Genomic DNA, 17,933 nt, shown 5'->3' on the forward strand with positions numbered 1-17,933 from the left:
AAAAATAAGTAGAGAGGAAATGAGAACTGTATCCTGAAATGGCCAAAGGCCAGATAAGCTCAGCCGTGTCTCTCTCTCTCTCCCCGCCTCGTCTATTTTTTAAGGCTCTCTTCCTGTTCAGTATACATCTACACAGATAAAAACTGTGTGGTCCTTATCTGCTATAACATACTCACTCCTTCCAAATTTGATCAGGAAGGTCTTATCTGAAACCATAGATAACTGTCTTGTTACTGTCCACCAGGTTATCTGTAACTTATTGGTACCGGGATCTGAGCTGAAATTACACAGGTGCAGCAAGAGAGAAAGAGAAAGTGACGTGGAAAGACAAGACACCTAAATGAGAGTTTTTACACCTCCAAATAAGGTCTGAATGGCTGCATACCATTCCTTTGACCAATTATTGGAAACCATGAAGCCTCACCACTGCTCAGCCAATTCAGTAAAAGCTTGCATAGTCCTCAGATGCAGCATATTAAAAGCAATGTAGAACCATTAATTACAGAAAATGAATAAAGGTAGTTTATCCTCCACACTACTGCCTCTTCGCAGTTTATGCTTCCCTCATTGGATAAAGCAAGTTTTAACATGTCAGTAGGTCTGTGCACTTTAAATACAGAATATGGAAATATGAGTGGGTCATACTGTTACTCTGAAGCTTAGTAACTTTTCATGAAATAATAGTATAGACAAACTAGTAATCACAAAATAACACCAATTAGTTTTGAATAAAGAACAAACACTGTGTATTGAAATCACTCAGTGTCTGAGTGATGTGTCTCATTAATACGAGTTTGCTTTTCCATTTTCCAGAGCATCCGGCACTGTGTACACTGCCATTGACATAGCAACTGGCCAAGAGGTACAAGGTTGTTACATAGTATATGATCAGGCTTATGCTTGTTCTGCGCTACAAACTCCTTTGTCTGTTTTCTCAGGTGGCCATTAAGCAGATGAACCTGCAGCAGCAGCCTAAGAAAGAGCTGATCATCAATGAGATCTTGGTGATGAGGGAAAACAAGAACTCCAATATAGTGAACTATTTGGACAGGTCAGTTTTTACACAGCCGGTTTCAGATCGCGTCTAAACTTCAGGAAAAGATGTTTTTCAGTTTCCTGTCTGTCACATATAACAGTGAGACACAAGACACGCTATTACATTAGAGTTTTTCACATCATCTTGTTTCGGCAAATATTTATATTTACTTTATATGGAAAATAATAGTATGATACAAATATGTCAACCCTCACAAGCTGGAACGTGATAAGCAGTTGAGGATGAATGAATGAATGAATGAACAAATATTTCACAAGACTCCAGATAAGACATTTAGCAGGTATACAGACTCGTTCAGCATGTATTCAATCTTTCTTTCATCATTTTTGTTTTCTAAGATACTTAAAGGTGTTGCCAATATTTAGTTGCCAATATCAAGTGAATTGTTGTCAGAAGCTAAATGTGGTAAATACATGTTACAATAATGGCATGACATTGAGGATCCTCTGGGCCTCTTTCTCATGTCTTTTCCTTCTTCCTCATCTCATTCTTCCTCTTTTTCCCTCTCAATAGTAGTCAGCATTTGTCTTAAGGTGCATTACTGCCACCTGCTGTTTTAAACCACACTTAGACACAACCGTTGCAACTGACTATGTGCCCTTAAGTGTTTACATATTGTCAGTCTATCGAAGTACCTAAGCTGAAAACTACATTCACACTATTTCGGTATTTTTTAACTTTCCCTCTTTTTCTCCACTACCTTTGTTCTGTTTAGTTACTTGGTGGGAGATGAGCTGTGGGTGGTGATGGAATATTTGGCCGGTGGCTCTTTGACAGATGTAGTGACTGAGACCTGCATGGATGAGGGCCAGATTGCAGCGGTCTGCAGAGAGGTAACAAGCCAAGTTTAGAGCAGGCCAAATTATCAGCAATATCGCCCACTGCTCTTGTAGCGTGGCTGAGCTGATCCTTTAATTGTTGCTCTTCCTTGAATAGCATGTGAACCTTTTTTGTACCTAATTAGAGAAAATAGTGTATGTGCATAGTACAGTCCTCTTTCTATGCCTGTTTTAAGGTTTATTTTTAACTTTTTATTTCTCCTCCCTCTCCCTCTTAGTGTCTTCAAGCTTTAGACTTCCTACACTCCAACCAGGTGATCCACAGAGATATAAAAAGTGACAATATCCTCTTGGGTATGGATGGCTCCGTCAAGCTTAGTAAGTCTTTACTTTTTTGGCATGTTTAAGTTAAGTGTGTGAGAATTAAAGCAAAAAGACTAACATTTGGACTCAGATTTGGAGACATGGCATTGTAGGTAATGAGGGACAACTTGACTGAGCGATGTTGAATCGATGCTTAACACACCACTGCACCTCTCTCCCTCTGTGTCCCTCTGTAGCCGACTTTGGCTTCTGTGCCCAGATCACTCCAGAGCAAAACAAGCGCAGCACGATGGTGGGTACACCCTACTGGATGGCACCAGAGGTGGTGACTCGGAAAGCCTACGGCCCAAAAGTGGATATTTGGTCTCTGGGAATCATGGCGATAGAGATGGTGGAGGGAGAGCCACCCTACCTGAATGAGAATCCACTCAGGGTAAAACAAAAACAGGACTCAAGATTTTGGCTAGACAGCATGCATTCAGATAAAATATTGCAATTTATTTGACTGCCTCCGTATTTCCAGGCGCTGTACCTGATAGCTACAAATGGGACTCCAGAGCTGCAGAACCCAGAGAGGCTCTCATCTGTGTTCAGAGACTTCCTCAACCGCTGTCTGGAGATGGATGTGGACCGCAGAGGCTCTGCCAAGGAGCTGCTACAGGTGAAACTGCACATACAGTACACACAGATTCACCACAACGTAAGAACTGGCCACCAAAGTGTGGGGGGCAAAATTAGACAGTGATGTGGGACAGCTAATGTTCCACACCACTGTTATTTTGGAAGACCTTGTGGCTCAAACCTCATAGCAGAACAATCTTTCTGTCTGTGGGATCATAAGGACTTTTCAAAACAATCAAACTAAATTTCACAACAAGTAAAACACAAGATGGTTTTTCATCAAGAGTAATCCTAATCCTCATTATGATTTGATGTTTTTAAATCATAACTGTCAGTTTTTCTATTTAAGCCTGCATCTCTAATTGACCCTATACATACCTGTCCTCTCTGATCTCCACAGCATTCCTTCCTCAAGCTGGCGAAGCCTCTATCCAGCCTAACGCCTCTGATTGTAGCCGCGAAGGAAGCCATAAAGAACAGCAGCCGTTAGGGAGTGCCCTCTGTCCGCACCTGACGCTGGAGCCCTCCCTGTGTTGTGTGTGCTCATGGGGGCAGGGACTTGAGTGTATGAGTGATGGGTGACGTGACAGCGACAGCACAAGGACGGGGTTTTTGTGACTTACAGTGACAGCACAAGGACAAAAGACCCCCAGGCCTCATATATAGGACGGACATCTGGCCTTGCAGCCCCCCCGGCTCATGCTGCTGAAAAAGACCTTGCCTCTTTGTTTACTTCTCCAACACAGTACATGTAGAGCAGTCCATCACGTGTGTGTGTGTGTGTGTGTGTGTGTGTCACAGCGCGTGGGAATGTGTGTTTGTGTGAGCAATCTGTACACATCTCTTTGTGTCATATGTCTATGTTTGGGAGGCAGATGCTAAACAAACAACCCCTCAAAAAATGGGGTGAAAAAATTTAAAAGAAAGTGTGCTCAGTCTCAAGGACACCGAAGAAGAGACTTGGAGTGAAGAGGAGGCACTAAGGAAACTGCAGAGCCTGTAGGCCTGATTTGCTTTCCTCATGTCCCTCCACGGAGCATGATCAGGCCACACCTGCACCTGCAGTGACCAGCTGATTCGAGAGAATGACCCTGGACCCAACCTTTGCCTGCATGACTACGGCTCTGTGCAGTAACATTACTACTCCTTTGCAGATTGTCACAGCTCAAGGTGGTTTATTTCTGTGTTTGTGTGAGTGTGTGTGTGTATGAGCGTGCATGCATGCAAGTGTGGGTAAGGGTGCAGCTACAGGGGAAAAAGTCAGAAATAATTTCATATGACCTATGCCGGCTTGAATAATTCTTCAGGTTTTTGCTTCATGTCGTTGGAGAGATACAGGTTCTGTATTTGGTTTAGGTATACATTTGACTAAATTTATTCCACACAGTTTCAGTCATAGAAATCACACTTCACTGCAGTTACTGAGTTGTGCTCAAATATCAGGGTTAATGCTATGACTGTTGTAAAGTTCCATTACAAAATCTATGTAAAATGTGACTCAGCTGCAGATCACATGTTCAAATACCAAATTTTAAATATATTATATCCATCATTCTTTGTTACTCCTACAGTGAGAGAGCGGAATATTCAATTGTAATTTTAGTGATGTAGTACCTACTAATACACTGACCTGTCCAGATTAAAATCAACATTTAGTTCTGTAAACTCCATGTGACAGACATTTATTGGATGACAGACTTCATTCACAGTCAGTTTCATTACTATCATAGAAGTGTGCAATCCAAAAAATCATCTATTCGCAAATCAGCTTTTTTATTACGGCGGCAATCAGAAGGTCATGTGATTATTTACCTACAGTAAGCTGGACGTCCAGTGCCACATTTGTCACAGTGTCCCAGATTGTTCCAAGGATCCTTGTGTCCTGAAGCAGGATATAATAAGATGCCCTTTCACTAAAAACATTGTGAGCATGTCGTACCCTGAATATGAATTCATCAGATTTGAAACAACTATCTGCAAAGAGGTATAAGTAGTGTGAATGAAATGAGGTTGCTTCCGGAAACGTTTTTGTTCATTTCAGGAGTAGAAGCATGGGGCATTAGCAATTGTTGTCATGTCAGATTCCCTTTTACTGTGACATGTTTGGACTGAATGCCAGCAAAATCCTGGCCTTACCTCGCCAGGTGAACATACTAAATATTGACCAGGATTCATGTCTAATAAGGCACTGGGCACCAGCTGTCCTGTCCATCCCCCAAACCACCCAATCCTCTCTTTTTCTCCTTTTGTAATTCAGTGCAGATCATTTATGCTTCAGTATCCTACTGTCCTTTGATGGTGTCTTATGTGACTTTTCTCATGCGATCTTTATGTTTGTATCTGTGATGAGCTTTTTTGGATGCTAGAGAGATGGGGAATGTTATTCACTGCGAGGTAGTGAGTGCCATTTCATGAATTTACCTTGCTCACTGAAAACTGCTTCCTAACATTCCTTCCATTCCTGGTGATCGTTTGGACTCATTCCTGTGCTGAATTTTTCTACTTTGTGTCTATATTTGGTAGCTTTTTCAGGCATTTCCAATGTAGCATCCCTCAGTGTGTGTCTGTGTGTCTGTCTGTGCGTGTGTGTGTGTGTGTGTGTGTGTGTGCATGTGTGTTTGCGTGCATGTGTTAGGGGGCTACCTCAATCTGCACTAAAAGATGCCTCACTCATGTTGTCCACCTTGACTTTGAAGTGCAGGGTAGCTGCTTACTCACAATGTACCTCCATTGTACAGCAAGCGTACAAAGGATGAAGGAGTGATAGAAACAGGAGGATGCAACAGAATTCATGCATGTAAAACAAACTATACACTGTATCTCATCTTCAAATAGGTTAAGATTGTTAGGATATGTATGTATGTATGTAAATATGATGGGAACACCCCCCCCCCCCCTTTTTTTTTCTCCAAAATTATCTAACTTAAAATGACAATATTCAGGTTGCTCTATGGTATGTATCAATAAATGTTTTGCACCCTGGAAAGCAAAAAGAGAAAATCAAACACGCTGTCTCTGCACTCCTGGATCTGGCTCTCCTGTTCGGGCTTCATCGGAACCTCCTTCATCTGGATAGAGAGCTGATGAATGCAGCACTCTGTGTGCGGGCCCACACAGTCTGTCCTGAGTACCACTGCTGAGTGTTAGTGCATGTATGTGTGTGTGCGGTAGGTGTGGGTGGCCTGTCAGGAAGTTCTGCCGGCCCTGGGACATTTGGCCTCTGCCCCATGTACAGGTCTGAACTATGAGCACAAAGATGAATTTCGGGACAAGAGACACCGCTGACGTGCCCCTTTTCTGTGGTTGCGCCTGTACATTCCTTTCTTCTGAATGTGTAAACCTGTACACGTGGTGTGAAAATTCCTCTATTAATGTGTATCAAGAGAATGGAACAAAGACAAAAAATGTTACTTTTTAAATTATTATCATTATTATTATTACTCTTACTATTGTCTAGCTTTGTAAAACTGCTGATTCATCTGGCATACCTCAGCAGGCCTTTCCCCATCTTTGAAAATGGACAACTGATTGACGGGGAAATGAGGTTTTGGATAAACTATTTTTAATTGTGGTTGAAGCAATAGACTTTTTGAACTTTGAATTGTGCATGGCTGTGTCTTGAGTGTAAAAAACAGAACAAAACAAACAAACAAAAAAACAAAAAATTAATTATTGCAGTTTGGGAACTGGACTGAAATAAAAAGAAGAAAACCAGAGTTGTGGCGATGCTTGTTGGCTACTATGATTCTTTGATTGAATTTCTTTTCATTTGTAATGTCATTTTGCATTTGTTAATAATTGTGCGAATGAAACTTGATGATATGAACTGATGTATTAAAGAAAGAGATGATACATGAATTATGAGTTGGACATATAGTAAGCTTTCTGATAAATGATTCTACATGATTATACAGGCTGTAAATATAGTAACTGTGCACAAGACATGAATGACAAACAATCTCCATAGTTCACAATAGCTGGTGTAAAAAAAATATGGTTGATGATACCTTCACAAGCAAAAGTGTCAGTAGAAAATGTTTTATAAGTTATGCAAAAATGATAAAAGAAATCAGATGAGAAGAGGTAAAACAACGAAACAGGATGTTACATTCAGTCTGTCCAATAGCAGGCTGAATAGACTTGCCACTGTTGTTTGCCACTCATTGTGCTTTGATGATGGCACGCGTCAAGTAAGTTGACACACACTCACTGAATATGATTCAGCTGTGCCTCAGGTCACGGGTGAGGTCACATGGCCGTCAGCTGGGTCGCAGTGATGATCCTCACGCCGATGTTCCCTGGCATCTCGTCAGCCATCTGCCGACCTCGCTTCCTCAGCTGCAGTCTCTGAGGGTCAGTGGTGTCCTTCACTGACCCGGACAGCACCACTTGGCCCATAAACTCGTCCTTCACTGCGTTGCTGTTCCACACCTGAGGAGCACCAGTTTGTTTTCAGTGTAGATAACAATGATGCTCTTTTGTTGCGCTTTGACAAAGAGTTGGTGACAGATTATATTGACTTTTAGGCATGATGATCCTTTTGTGAAACAAAAGTTGCGATACCATACAAAAATGTCTTCATAATCATTTGGGTTTATTATATTTGTATGAAAAAACGCCAAAGCACTGTAAGCTTTTGTTTTCAAAACCCTTTAAAATCACACTGAATCAGAGAGCCTCAAATCAGGACCTATTTCCTTTTTTCTTTGGGGTGTGTCGCTTAGACAGGACGGTGACCCTCAAATCACCCGGCAGTGCCAGTCACTCAGATAAATCACCATTAACAGGACCAAACAGCCATCTTACCTCCACAGTTATGGGCTTTCTGGGCTTCTTCCTGTAGAAAATGGCACTGATTCCAAATTCTGGTTGCAAGGTGTCCTTCTTAATGGTGGACTGCACTGAGCGGCCCTCACAGGATATGATCACATAGGGGTCTGCACCTGCATGTAAACATGTGAAGACACATATCAGTGAACAACTTTAATGTATTTTCCATAAGTAGATGTGAGGGTAAACTCTAGCTTGTGAGACGTCCTCGGACCTCCTGTGCTGTCCTGGTTCTCCAGCCCCTCAGCTCCATGGACATAGATATGTGTCACAGCTTGTGCATAGCCCAGAAATGAACTCCAGCATTTTACTTTTGGCTTATCCTCTATCAGCTCCCTATGAGAGTGGAGGAGAATTCATAGAAACAGATCAGAAGTTGAGTTTGATACTCTGAAAAATAAAGCAAACTGAATGGGTAACAAACACTGCGACATGTCTGTGTTTTGTAGACACAACACTTGTTCAACAAGTTGCATGAAAGGCGTGGATGATTTGTTCTTGCTTCGACTTGCCAGTAATAACATCACCAAGCAAAATTTGGTTTAACAAGAACTTCGGGAGAGTGATGTTAACAGACCACTGACATGCATTATGGGTAAATTTTACAGTCTCCACTCTCCAAAACATTCATTTGTGTGCTTTTCTTGGAAAGAATCCATCCATCAGTGTGAACAGTCAAAGAGCAACATGTTCTCACGTTGCCTAAAAAGTCTCTGACGATCTGAGTGGTAAGATGTGTTTGTCTGCCAACATTCTGCACAAACACATTGCAGACTCACACTGACACAGCTGCACTTTCTCATCACTGTCCTACCTGCACCCAGAGTCCACATCAGTAAAAACCCGGATCATGTAGTCCCCCAGTGTATGAGGCTTGAAGGTGGTTGGGATGATGACGTAGCGGCCCTGTGGCAGCACACTCCTCATAAACACTGTCCGGGCATTGATGTAGGTGGATGTTGCCACACACGGTTGTGTGAGGATGTCGTGCATCCTATACTTCCTGTTCAGTTCCACCTGCAAAAGCAAAACCCCTTTTACTTGGTGTGTATTATCTTATTATCATTTACTTTGCGAGTCAGGTATAAAGTCTGGTTTGTGAATTTCTCGTGTGCCTGCACTCTGGTTTTATGTTTGCCCATGTAAATAACAGTATACTAGTTCATAACTAACACAAACACAATCATTGCGGTAACACCACAATAACTGATGAAGTAAACATCCCCTACATTTTTAAGGGTTTAACATCAACGAGACAAGGGAGGGTTGCTCAACAAAACATATGTTCTTCTGCCCCCTGGTGGTGGCAGAGTGGTGACTGAAAATGTACTTCATTACAGTGTTACTGCATGTTTATGATAACAAACTACTTCCACCGTTAAGGTCAGTGGTGGAAACATAAGTTGGAGATGCATATTATTTTTGTTTGACCATTCTTTGTTATCATAGTCCTCAGCTGCGTACTCTGTCATTCACGTTCAGACAGTAATGTCACCCTAAAACTATAAAATTCCTTCTCACTGGAGACACACAGAAGTGACCACATAAAAGAGAGAATGTATAGGAGAGACTCTGGAGTCCATCACATAAAGGAGGAGGCCAGATGACAAAAGATGACAAGGGTCAAGGTTTCGGGGTCACAGTTGAGTCACACCAGCATTTATGGCTGCACAACATTGCGGTCAACATGATAAGAGAGTACATGTATATGTGTGATGGGTAAAAGGCACTGTGGGAAATGTGATCTCATTTTTTTCACGTATGGTTACATGACACCATGTGAATGCAACAGTCTTATCCCCACAAATTAGATATAATCTGGTCAGCCATGTTTTACGGCTGCTTTGAGCCATCCACTGAAGTTATTGTGTAATAATTAATTAAAACGTTCTCTGAAAAGCATCCAAGTTAATTAGCTTTCATAAATCTCGCTCCTTGTGTCACAATTCCAAAAATCAACATGTTGTTGGTTAATCGTTTTTGTGGTAGTAGTTTTGTATTCAGCAGACTGTAACACAGACAGAATGTGAACAAATGGCTTTTTAAAATCTTAAACAACCAACAACTGCATGAGATTTTCCATGATTGCTGCGCAAGTGCCATACCAGCACGCACACCACTGACCAGCCTGTATCAGACTGAGAGCTCAGAAAAAACAGTCACCAAATGCATTCGCTGTTTCAGCTTGAAACAATCAACTAAAGTATGTGCATTCTTTGTGTTTAATCATGTGTGATTTCACCACTTGTTGAATGGTCTGTTTTGGTTCTGATAAACTGGTCAAGCAGTGTTTGCCTGTCTGTATAAACAGCCAAAAGTTCTTCACTGCTGAGCAGAAGCGAGCAGAAAAGTCAAATGAAATCCAAAATGTGATGAAACGACCCCAGTTCCCCCCAAAATAAATAAACTTTTGACTAACAACTTGATCCCAGACGAACACAATATCCTCTGTAATGAATTCATCATCATATCAGTCTCCCCCTGAACTTTGTGCAATGTATCATATACCCTTCAAATCTTATCTGCCCCCTTGTTTGTAAGTCTGGTGCTTATTTTACAAAATGAGCTTATTTAGTTTTCTACTGTTTGTTAGATCAGTATAGAAGTTGGAGCAGCGCAGCAGCGTAGTGGTTAGTGCTGTTGGCTTCAGTTCCCGGGCCTGAACATGCAAACATACAAACTGTGGACTGTGGATGTTCTCCCTGTGCCTGCGTAGGTTTCCTCCCGCTTTCCAAAGACATCATGTTTGGGTTAACTGGTGACTCTAAAGTGTCTGTAGGTCTGAGTGTGAGTGGTTGTTGGTCTCTGTCTGTCTCTGTGTGTTGGCCCTGCGATGGACTGGCGACCCGTCCAGGGCTGGGATTGGTTCCAGCACCCCACAACCCGGTAGAACGGTAGAAAGTGGTAGAAGACAGGTGAATGAGCATAGAAGACGGAGGATGTTTTATATGCTGTGTTACCTTGAAGACACTAAACCCAATGGTTATATTTTCTCCTTGACCAAATCTTCTATGGACCTTCATGTCTCTCTGTTGCAGGGAGATGAGCACTTCATCGACTTCTTTCGTGACGTCAAACAAATACTGTAAAAGAAGTTATAAGCAAGTGAATAAACAGGTGTCATTGTGCATGAACACAGGTGATGAGGAGTGTGCGCTACCTGTGGGTTCTGCAGGAATGTGGGCTTGTGATTAGCACAGCCACCGCAGCGGTTCAACAGCGGCTCTGCGTTTTTCGTCCAGCTCCCGAAGTGCACAACCTCATTCCATGTCTTGTGGATGCTGATCACCGAAGTGTTGATCAGACGACAAACATCTGCATCTGTGAAGAACTTGCACCAGTCTGTGAATATCATCCTGTGGGTGCAAACAGACGATGCATGGTTGTACTTTCAAGGAGGAGAGAGACAGTTGGAGTGCTGTAACTGGAAAACTTTACCACGTACCAGAACTCTCCGTCATCCTCAACTGTGATGCCGAGGTTGCCCCTTTCCATGTCACCCACCTTTGACCATTCTTCAGAACTGCCAACAACAAGCAGAGCAAATCGTTAACAAACTTGAAACGCCTCAAAATCCAGATAACACTTACTTAGTTAAGAACTGACTGTGAGTCATGTAAAATAGTACTTTTTCAGGAAAAAGTATTCCTACCAGCAGTTACGTGAGTTCTAAAATGGTAAATGGTAAGTATTGTTCAAGCCTCTGCTGTTCCTCCATATGTTCAGTGTGTTTTACTAAAACATGACAAATTACTGAGCCAGGGTCTGCCTGCTGTTTCTGCCTCTTAGAGGATGGTTTTCATACTCCTATTCAGTGTTTGGTCTGCACCTGCTCTGTATGAATAGTTCCCTGAAGTTGGTTGATTTGGTCCTATATAAATATATTGATTTCATTTCTTTTATTTCCATTTCAGTTATCATGCAGGGCTCATGTGCGCTTGTGAGTTGTTCCCCTCTTCAGAAATATGCGACGACTTAAGCATACAAAGGCGCACAAAGGCCTCTACACCGCAAAGAAACCTGTCAACTCGGTCCAGGCATGTTTTTAACTCTTCGTTATTTTAACATGTGGAGAAAAGGGAACTTCTCACCTGTCACTCCAGGCACCTTTCCATTCAGTCTTGCCCCAGGGGTTCCTCATGCGGATCAGAGGGATGGTTTCATTCTTGAAGTAGGCAAGCAGCCCATGACCCAAACGGACTTTCTTCACTGCGGTCACTGAGTATGCATGGCCTTTCACCAGCCCGTTTGCCATCCTGCTCTCTATTTCATGAGGCTCTGCCTGATGGCATTGGAAAAGCAAAGGTCATTTTCTTGAGAGGAAACTAGACGACGACATTAACATTCAGAAACAGCACAAACCTTAATGGAGCAGCTGATGATTCCTCCACGGTCATAGACCTTCAGTAGGTCTTCAAAGAGCTGATCTTGTTTTTTCTGGTCTTTATAGAAGGCACCCTCCTCCAGGTTGATGGCCTCAGCCACAGCTCCACTAAAATCCACCACAGCATCTCCAGTGTTTCCCCCCTCCAGAGACTCATAGCAGCCAGAGAGCCTGGACTCAGCAGGACAAGTAACAAGTTTAGTTTGAATATGAAAAATACAATAAAGATCAATATTTGAATTGGAGATAACCTTTTTAAAGTGCACTGACTTGGCATAGGCCTTCTCCAACAGAGCACTCCAGAATTCATTGCTGTGTTTAGAGTGACAGTAGATGAGTTCTCCATTGATTGTTGGCAGCCGATCGTCCACTACCACATCTATCCACTCTCCAAACACCCAGAACTGAAAGTGGAAGATTCCTGCATAGTTCTCCGGGTGCTTAGGATCCCATTCCTGCTGCTTCCATTCAGGAATAACCTGGAAGCCCATAAACAAAGCACAATGAATAACTGTGCGTAACAGCTGAGTCATTTTCAGTCCAAGTGGTGCCTTTAGCCACTGTAAAGCCGATGGGCCGGACTTACGCCTGGGCCACTGGGAGCAAGTGTGAGCTCCAATGGCGCCCTCTTATCTTTTTTCTTCCTCTTTTTTGTGTCTTCTGAAATCACTCCTGTCGTGTTGTGATTACTTGGAGCACATTTGTGTTTGTGCAGCACACGCATTATGAAATTGATTCTATTTCCACGTGTTCTTGTAAGTTGCAGTAAGCTTCCAGAACAAATGTCATTTCCCTGTTGTTTTCACAGTCTCCCTTACACTAAAACTTTCAGAATCTATAGTACACAGAACATATAAAAATGTAATCCAGTCATCAGTTGAATGTATCTGTGGACTGAATAACTTTGGGGCAATGGCCTCCCTGTTTAAAATCCATCATACCGCAAACGTGCTTTAGTTTATTGTTTTTAGTTAATAAGTCACCTTGGGAACTTTTAACTAGCAGGATCAAAAATCGTAAAATACGTGGACAGCTTCCAATGAGTCACAAGTGTATGTAATGGACACACAAACAGTACCGTCTGTTCTCTGAACAGGCGAGGAAAAAACCCTGAACAACGCTAAACTGCACACAAGTATGTGTCTGGCATCTCTCCGTTGTTTCCCTTCTCTTCTTCCACCAAAGTTTGCAGACTGTTTTCCAAATATGATTTAGCGTAATGCTAAATTCTTTGAAACGCAGTAGGACACAATAGTAAAACAGTGGGTTGTGCAATTGTCACTGACAGGCAAAGTGGGAAAATCCGACCTGTACTTTATTCGCCAAAAGAATGTGGTTTTGCTCTAACGTCTGTTAAGAGCTTCAGGTGCATTCCTGTGATGGCTGGATTTAAAATATGTGTAAGCTCATTAGATGTTTCATACCTAAACCTTCACCTGTAGTTTGAACCTTTCCTCCCACTGCCAGAGTAACTCTTAGACTTAATAATAAGTCTAGACTTAAATAATTAATATTTGATTATTACAGTAACAGCGATGAAACCAATCCTTTTACTCACAGAGTAAATAAGTTAACTCACCTTCTTCCAAAGGTTTGGCTTCAAAGCCAGACAGGAGCAGGCGGCAACAAACCAGCAGTTTCCTACAACTCCCTGGTTTAGATCATGGGAGCTGATGCCCTCTACGAACAGATGTGGGTCATTGCTTATCTCCTGCAAGAGAAAATGAATTCAGTGGCCTTAGTGCACTTTTTTCTTTACATTTAAACAAAAACTGTCAAGCATAATTTAATGATTTTGACTTAAATTGTATTTATAATTAAATATATTCTTCTTGACTCTCTTGTCTTCGGCTGCAGTTTCCCTTGCTGATAGATGCTGCTGAGGGTGGTGACATCAACCACAGCTAGGTCACTCACCCCTGGTCGTTTCCAAACCACAGCACCAGGAGGTGATCTCCGAAAAAACAGCGATGTATTGGTGGCTGGAAATTCTGGATCCTCAAACAGTGTCTTGTCATGGATGCAGTTCTTCTTCAGCTCAGCATAGTGCTGGTTTTTGTACGGGGCAGCAGAGGAGAACATGGTCCAGATGCTGAAGATTCACAGCTGCAGATTAATGAAAGACACCAGATGCTTTTCAACCTTTATACAGTGTTTAGTTCCACTTCCTGACCTCTGACGATGACCGTTTCTGGGCAATCTCTGCTGCTGTACATCATATAAATCCCTGTGCTGCTTCATTCCCACATATACTGAAGACTACCCTGTGACCCAGAGTCCCACCGGACTGTCTGAGTATACTGATGAGTCTATAAAGTGTGATTAAACATTCCATGGAAAAAGCCCAGAGATTAAACATAATTTCAATGGCATCTAACCAGAGCTGAATGTTGTAAAATTCTTTTTAAGAGCGTGAGTTGCATTTCCCCGATGAATGAAAGCAATTGACTAATTTTTGTAATTGATTATGATTAACGGGCAGCATGACGGCATAGTGGCTGGTGCTGTTGCCCCACAATAAGACGTTTGTGGGTCCGGTGTCTGGCCTGGGGCCTTTCTGTGGAGTTTGCATGTTCTCCCTGTGCTTACATGGGTTTCCTCCGGATACTCTCCGTTTCTCCCAACATCCAAAGACATCATGTTTGGGATAATTGGTGACTCTAAATTGTCCGCTGGTCTGAGTGTGAGTGTGAGTGGTTGTCGGTCTCTGTGTGTCTCTGGTTGTTGGCCCTGTGATGGACTGGTGACCTGTCCAGGGTGACCCCACCCTCACCCAGTGTGAGCCGGGATTGACTCCAACACCCCCCAAGACACAGATATGGATATGTGGTAGAAGATGAATGAATTATAACTAACAGGAAAACAAATTAATAACATGTTCCTCAGACACTGACAACAGACAGCAAAGGCTGTTTGATGTGTATGTGATTGACTCTATGGAACGGTTGTGAGGTGATTTTTTTTTTTTTTTTTAATGACGCAAAACACAAAGCATTGAAAGAAACTGGATTTGTGTTTATGACAGGATAAATAACAGCTGTTTCCTCTGGGGGAATGATGATATTTTAGCTTTTGACCCTTTGTTTCCTCACACTGAACTCTTACGATTGAGTCAGTGTATTTATTTTGGATGCATCTCCATGTTTTATTTTCACCAAGAATAACACATTACAGACAAACAAAGTTTCATTGAGGGCAACAAGTTCTCAATAGACATAAAGGAGCGCCAAGAGGTCAAAAGTTAAGTAATGAAATGTGAGTGAATTTAGAGAAAACACAAGAAACTTGTGCCACAAAAAATGGACCAGACTCAGTGAATATTAAAGCACTGACTGGAAAGTAAGAGGCAGGATATTGTGATACACATTGTGTAATATTGTATATGCACACTGCCAGCCAAAAGTGTGGACACACCTTCCTATTCATTTGAATGGGAAAGCGTGTCCAAACTGACTGGTACTGTGTGCGTCTTACAATATTAAAATAAGAGAAGAAAGGAAAACTAAAGCAAAAAAGGAAACAACACCTTACTGTAAGCAGCAGCAGACAGTTTCTGTTGACTGCTCAACTCAAAGGAAGTTTCCAGGTGTTATACCTTTGTGAGAGCCACACCTTGGTTACCTTTACTCTATTTTAGATTGGATTGTATTTCCTCTCTGGTATAGTTTTACTCCTGAAAGGGAAATGAGCAGGAAGGCGTTTTATACCTTCAGATGTCGTACGTATCTACCAGAATTTTCCAACTGAGAGAAAAAAAAAATGCTCTGTGCGTCTGTGTACAGGACCGGGAGCCTGTTTGTGCTTGTGTCTGAATGTTATCTGTTTGAAAGTTCCTGGCTAATGTGCTCAGGCAGGTTATTTTTGGTTGGTTGTTTGCTCTTCCATAGTGAACTATAAGCGTAGAAGAGGCCTGTTAAAATTTGGTGTCATACATTAAATGCTCTGACACTCTCTATTTAACCAGAGTAATTTGTAAAAGTAACATCCATTGAAATTCCTCGTACATGCCAGGACATGAAGCTAATGTTCAGTATCTTGGTCTGTTTTCAGGGGGGTTGAAGCAATAAATCACATTAAGTCAGATCAGATAACAGGTATCATCAGGCTGCGGGTATGATCAAAGTTTTCAGATTTGAAGTGGAGTTGACTCTGACAGAAGCCTCTGTATATCAAAGGAAGTATAAAACAGAAACATGAATGTGGATCAGCCCATAATATCAATAAGGAAGAACAGGTGTAACCTTTTAAGGCAAGACTGCAATTTGAGACGCTAAAGATGTAATGTAAGTATTTAAGTTGATGGCAATTATTCAAGTAAAGCCCATGAAGTTAAACAAAAGAGCTACAGTAAGGCTACATGCTGTAAATGAACATTTAAACTGAATTAAGGAGTATTAAGAATTAGCACTCACCTGTGCTGAGCTGTCTTCCCCTTAAAGTGCAGTTCTGTGGACCTCCTGCGAGATGTGGTACAATCAGCACATTTCCGTCATAAGGTCCTTCCCGTAAAACAAAAAGGCTTCGGGCAAACTCCACTCAAAACCAAAGCCAGTTATTTGAGCTTAAACCAGTCAGCTACGAGGAAAGGCTGCCCTAAAACTGGTCCGACGAGCACCTCTCGGCAGCAGGAGGTGTTATGCAAAGACTGACATGGTGACTACAAGGAGGCAGGGAATGGAAGACTGAAACTAAACACCTTCTACCTCCCACCATCCTGCAAGGCTTAGGTGAAACAAGCAAAAGCTTGTCCTGTTCTTTTACAGTAAACAAAATCACTTCCATGTATTAACTGTATGTACTCTCACATCTGTCTGTTAAATCATTTGTTGGTTTTTGTTTATAAACCTAACGAATTTCTCTTTTTTCCAGTTATCCAGATCTAAATCAAATTTAACAAGTTAAGCCATGTGCCATCCCCAAACCTGAGGTGAACTGCAGTCAGAAAAGAAACTGGCCAGCATTTATAAGTGTGGACTTCTAAGTGCTTAAGGATCACAAAAAGGATTTCAAATTTGACAAAAATCTTGTCTGGATTCATTCTCAAACTGGGGACAGCTTGAGAAGAATGCATGTAGGAAGCCAGCAACTAAATGATAAATTGTTGTGAATTAAGAGACGGAGCGAGTAACTGAAGGAGCCCCCCCCCCAAATAAAAAAAGGAAATAATTTGGATTAGAAGCTAGATGAGAAAAAACAATGACAGGTTTCATAAAGGAACAAAAGTTCATGAGAAAAGAGTGTTTCTGTGCAGGGACAGAAAATATCTCATCAAATAAAGACAACAGCACTTTATGAAGAAGTTAGGCTGAATAATCTTCTCTGCTATCGCTCCGATCAGTAGGATGGACACAGGAAACACTGGCTCTCAAGAGGGTGTTTTGTGTTAAAACATAAGCTCAGAGTCACTGCACGCTAGTGAAGTTTGGGGTATTTAGCTGCTTGACACCTTCAATCTCACTACTAGATGCCACTAAATCCTACATGTTGGTCCTTTAAGAGAGTGAGGGAGTTATGTCTGCTGATAGCTCCTCTGTCACTCTGTGTGACATTATAACGACTGAAATAAAACGTGACATGAAAAAGCTGTGTTGACATGGGTTAAAAAAAAAAGTCTGCAGAAAGCAGCAACAGTCACTTGGCTTGCGTTGTCTCCATTTGGCCTAAAAACGTCCCATCTAATGATTTTTATTACTCTTGTAGTCACTGTCTCCATAAGATGAATCCTTCTGTTGATTTATTGACTTTTTATTTAATGTCCATCACAAAAACATCTTCTTGCATTAAAGGCATTCAAAGGAAAAGTGAAGAAGAAATTTCCCGTCCTCTTGGGGTTGAACCGTCATACTCTCAGCATTCCATTCAACTCCATTCTTAAGCCAAATTTCAAGGCCAATAAATGTACTAATAAACCAAAATATACCATTAGCTGACATCACAC

The 17,933-nt window shown here is 41.8% G+C and overlaps 2 protein-coding genes across 3 annotated transcripts in view; one reads left to right on the plus strand and one right to left on the minus strand.

The window, feature by feature from the left end:
* Nucleotides 1–6,644, plus strand: part of LOC115053805 (serine/threonine-protein kinase PAK 3) — a 25,894-nt gene extending 19,250 nt beyond the window's left edge. For both annotated transcript variants that reach the window (XM_029518594.1, XM_029518595.1), the window contains 7 exons: nucleotides 814–862; nucleotides 939–1,051; nucleotides 1,773–1,890; nucleotides 2,115–2,214; nucleotides 2,397–2,593; nucleotides 2,684–2,821; nucleotides 3,182–6,644. In XM_029518594.1, coding sequence (XP_029374454.1) covers nucleotides 814–862; nucleotides 939–1,051; nucleotides 1,773–1,890; nucleotides 2,115–2,214; nucleotides 2,397–2,593; nucleotides 2,684–2,821; nucleotides 3,182–3,271 — 805 coding nt within the window. In that variant the 3' untranslated portion in view covers nucleotides 3,272–6,644. The remainder of the gene's footprint in view (nucleotides 1–813; nucleotides 863–938; nucleotides 1,052–1,772; nucleotides 1,891–2,114; nucleotides 2,215–2,396; nucleotides 2,594–2,683; nucleotides 2,822–3,181) is intronic.
* LOC115053804 (calpain-5-like) lies at nucleotides 6,599–16,635 on the minus strand. Its single transcript, XM_029518592.1, has 13 exons — nucleotides 16,408–16,635; nucleotides 13,913–14,101; nucleotides 13,575–13,706; nucleotides 12,266–12,474; nucleotides 11,974–12,166; nucleotides 11,703–11,893; nucleotides 11,057–11,134; nucleotides 10,772–10,967; nucleotides 10,572–10,694; nucleotides 8,426–8,628; nucleotides 7,826–7,947; nucleotides 7,588–7,724; nucleotides 6,599–7,212 (listed from the first exon to the last, which is right to left on the minus strand). The coding sequence occupies exons 2-13, from the start codon at nucleotides 14,075–14,077 to the stop codon at nucleotides 7,030–7,032; spliced, it is 1,932 nt and encodes a 643-aa protein (XP_029374452.1). The 5' UTR covers nucleotides 14,078–14,101; nucleotides 16,408–16,635; the 3' UTR covers nucleotides 6,599–7,029.
* Nucleotides 16,636–17,933: the final 1,298 nt, after the last annotated feature.

This window comes from Echeneis naucrates, chromosome 14, assembly GCF_900963305.1.
Source record: "Echeneis naucrates chromosome 14, fEcheNa1.1, whole genome shotgun sequence".
NCBI classification, from domain to species: Eukaryota; Metazoa; Chordata; class Actinopteri; order Carangiformes; family Echeneidae; genus Echeneis; species Echeneis naucrates.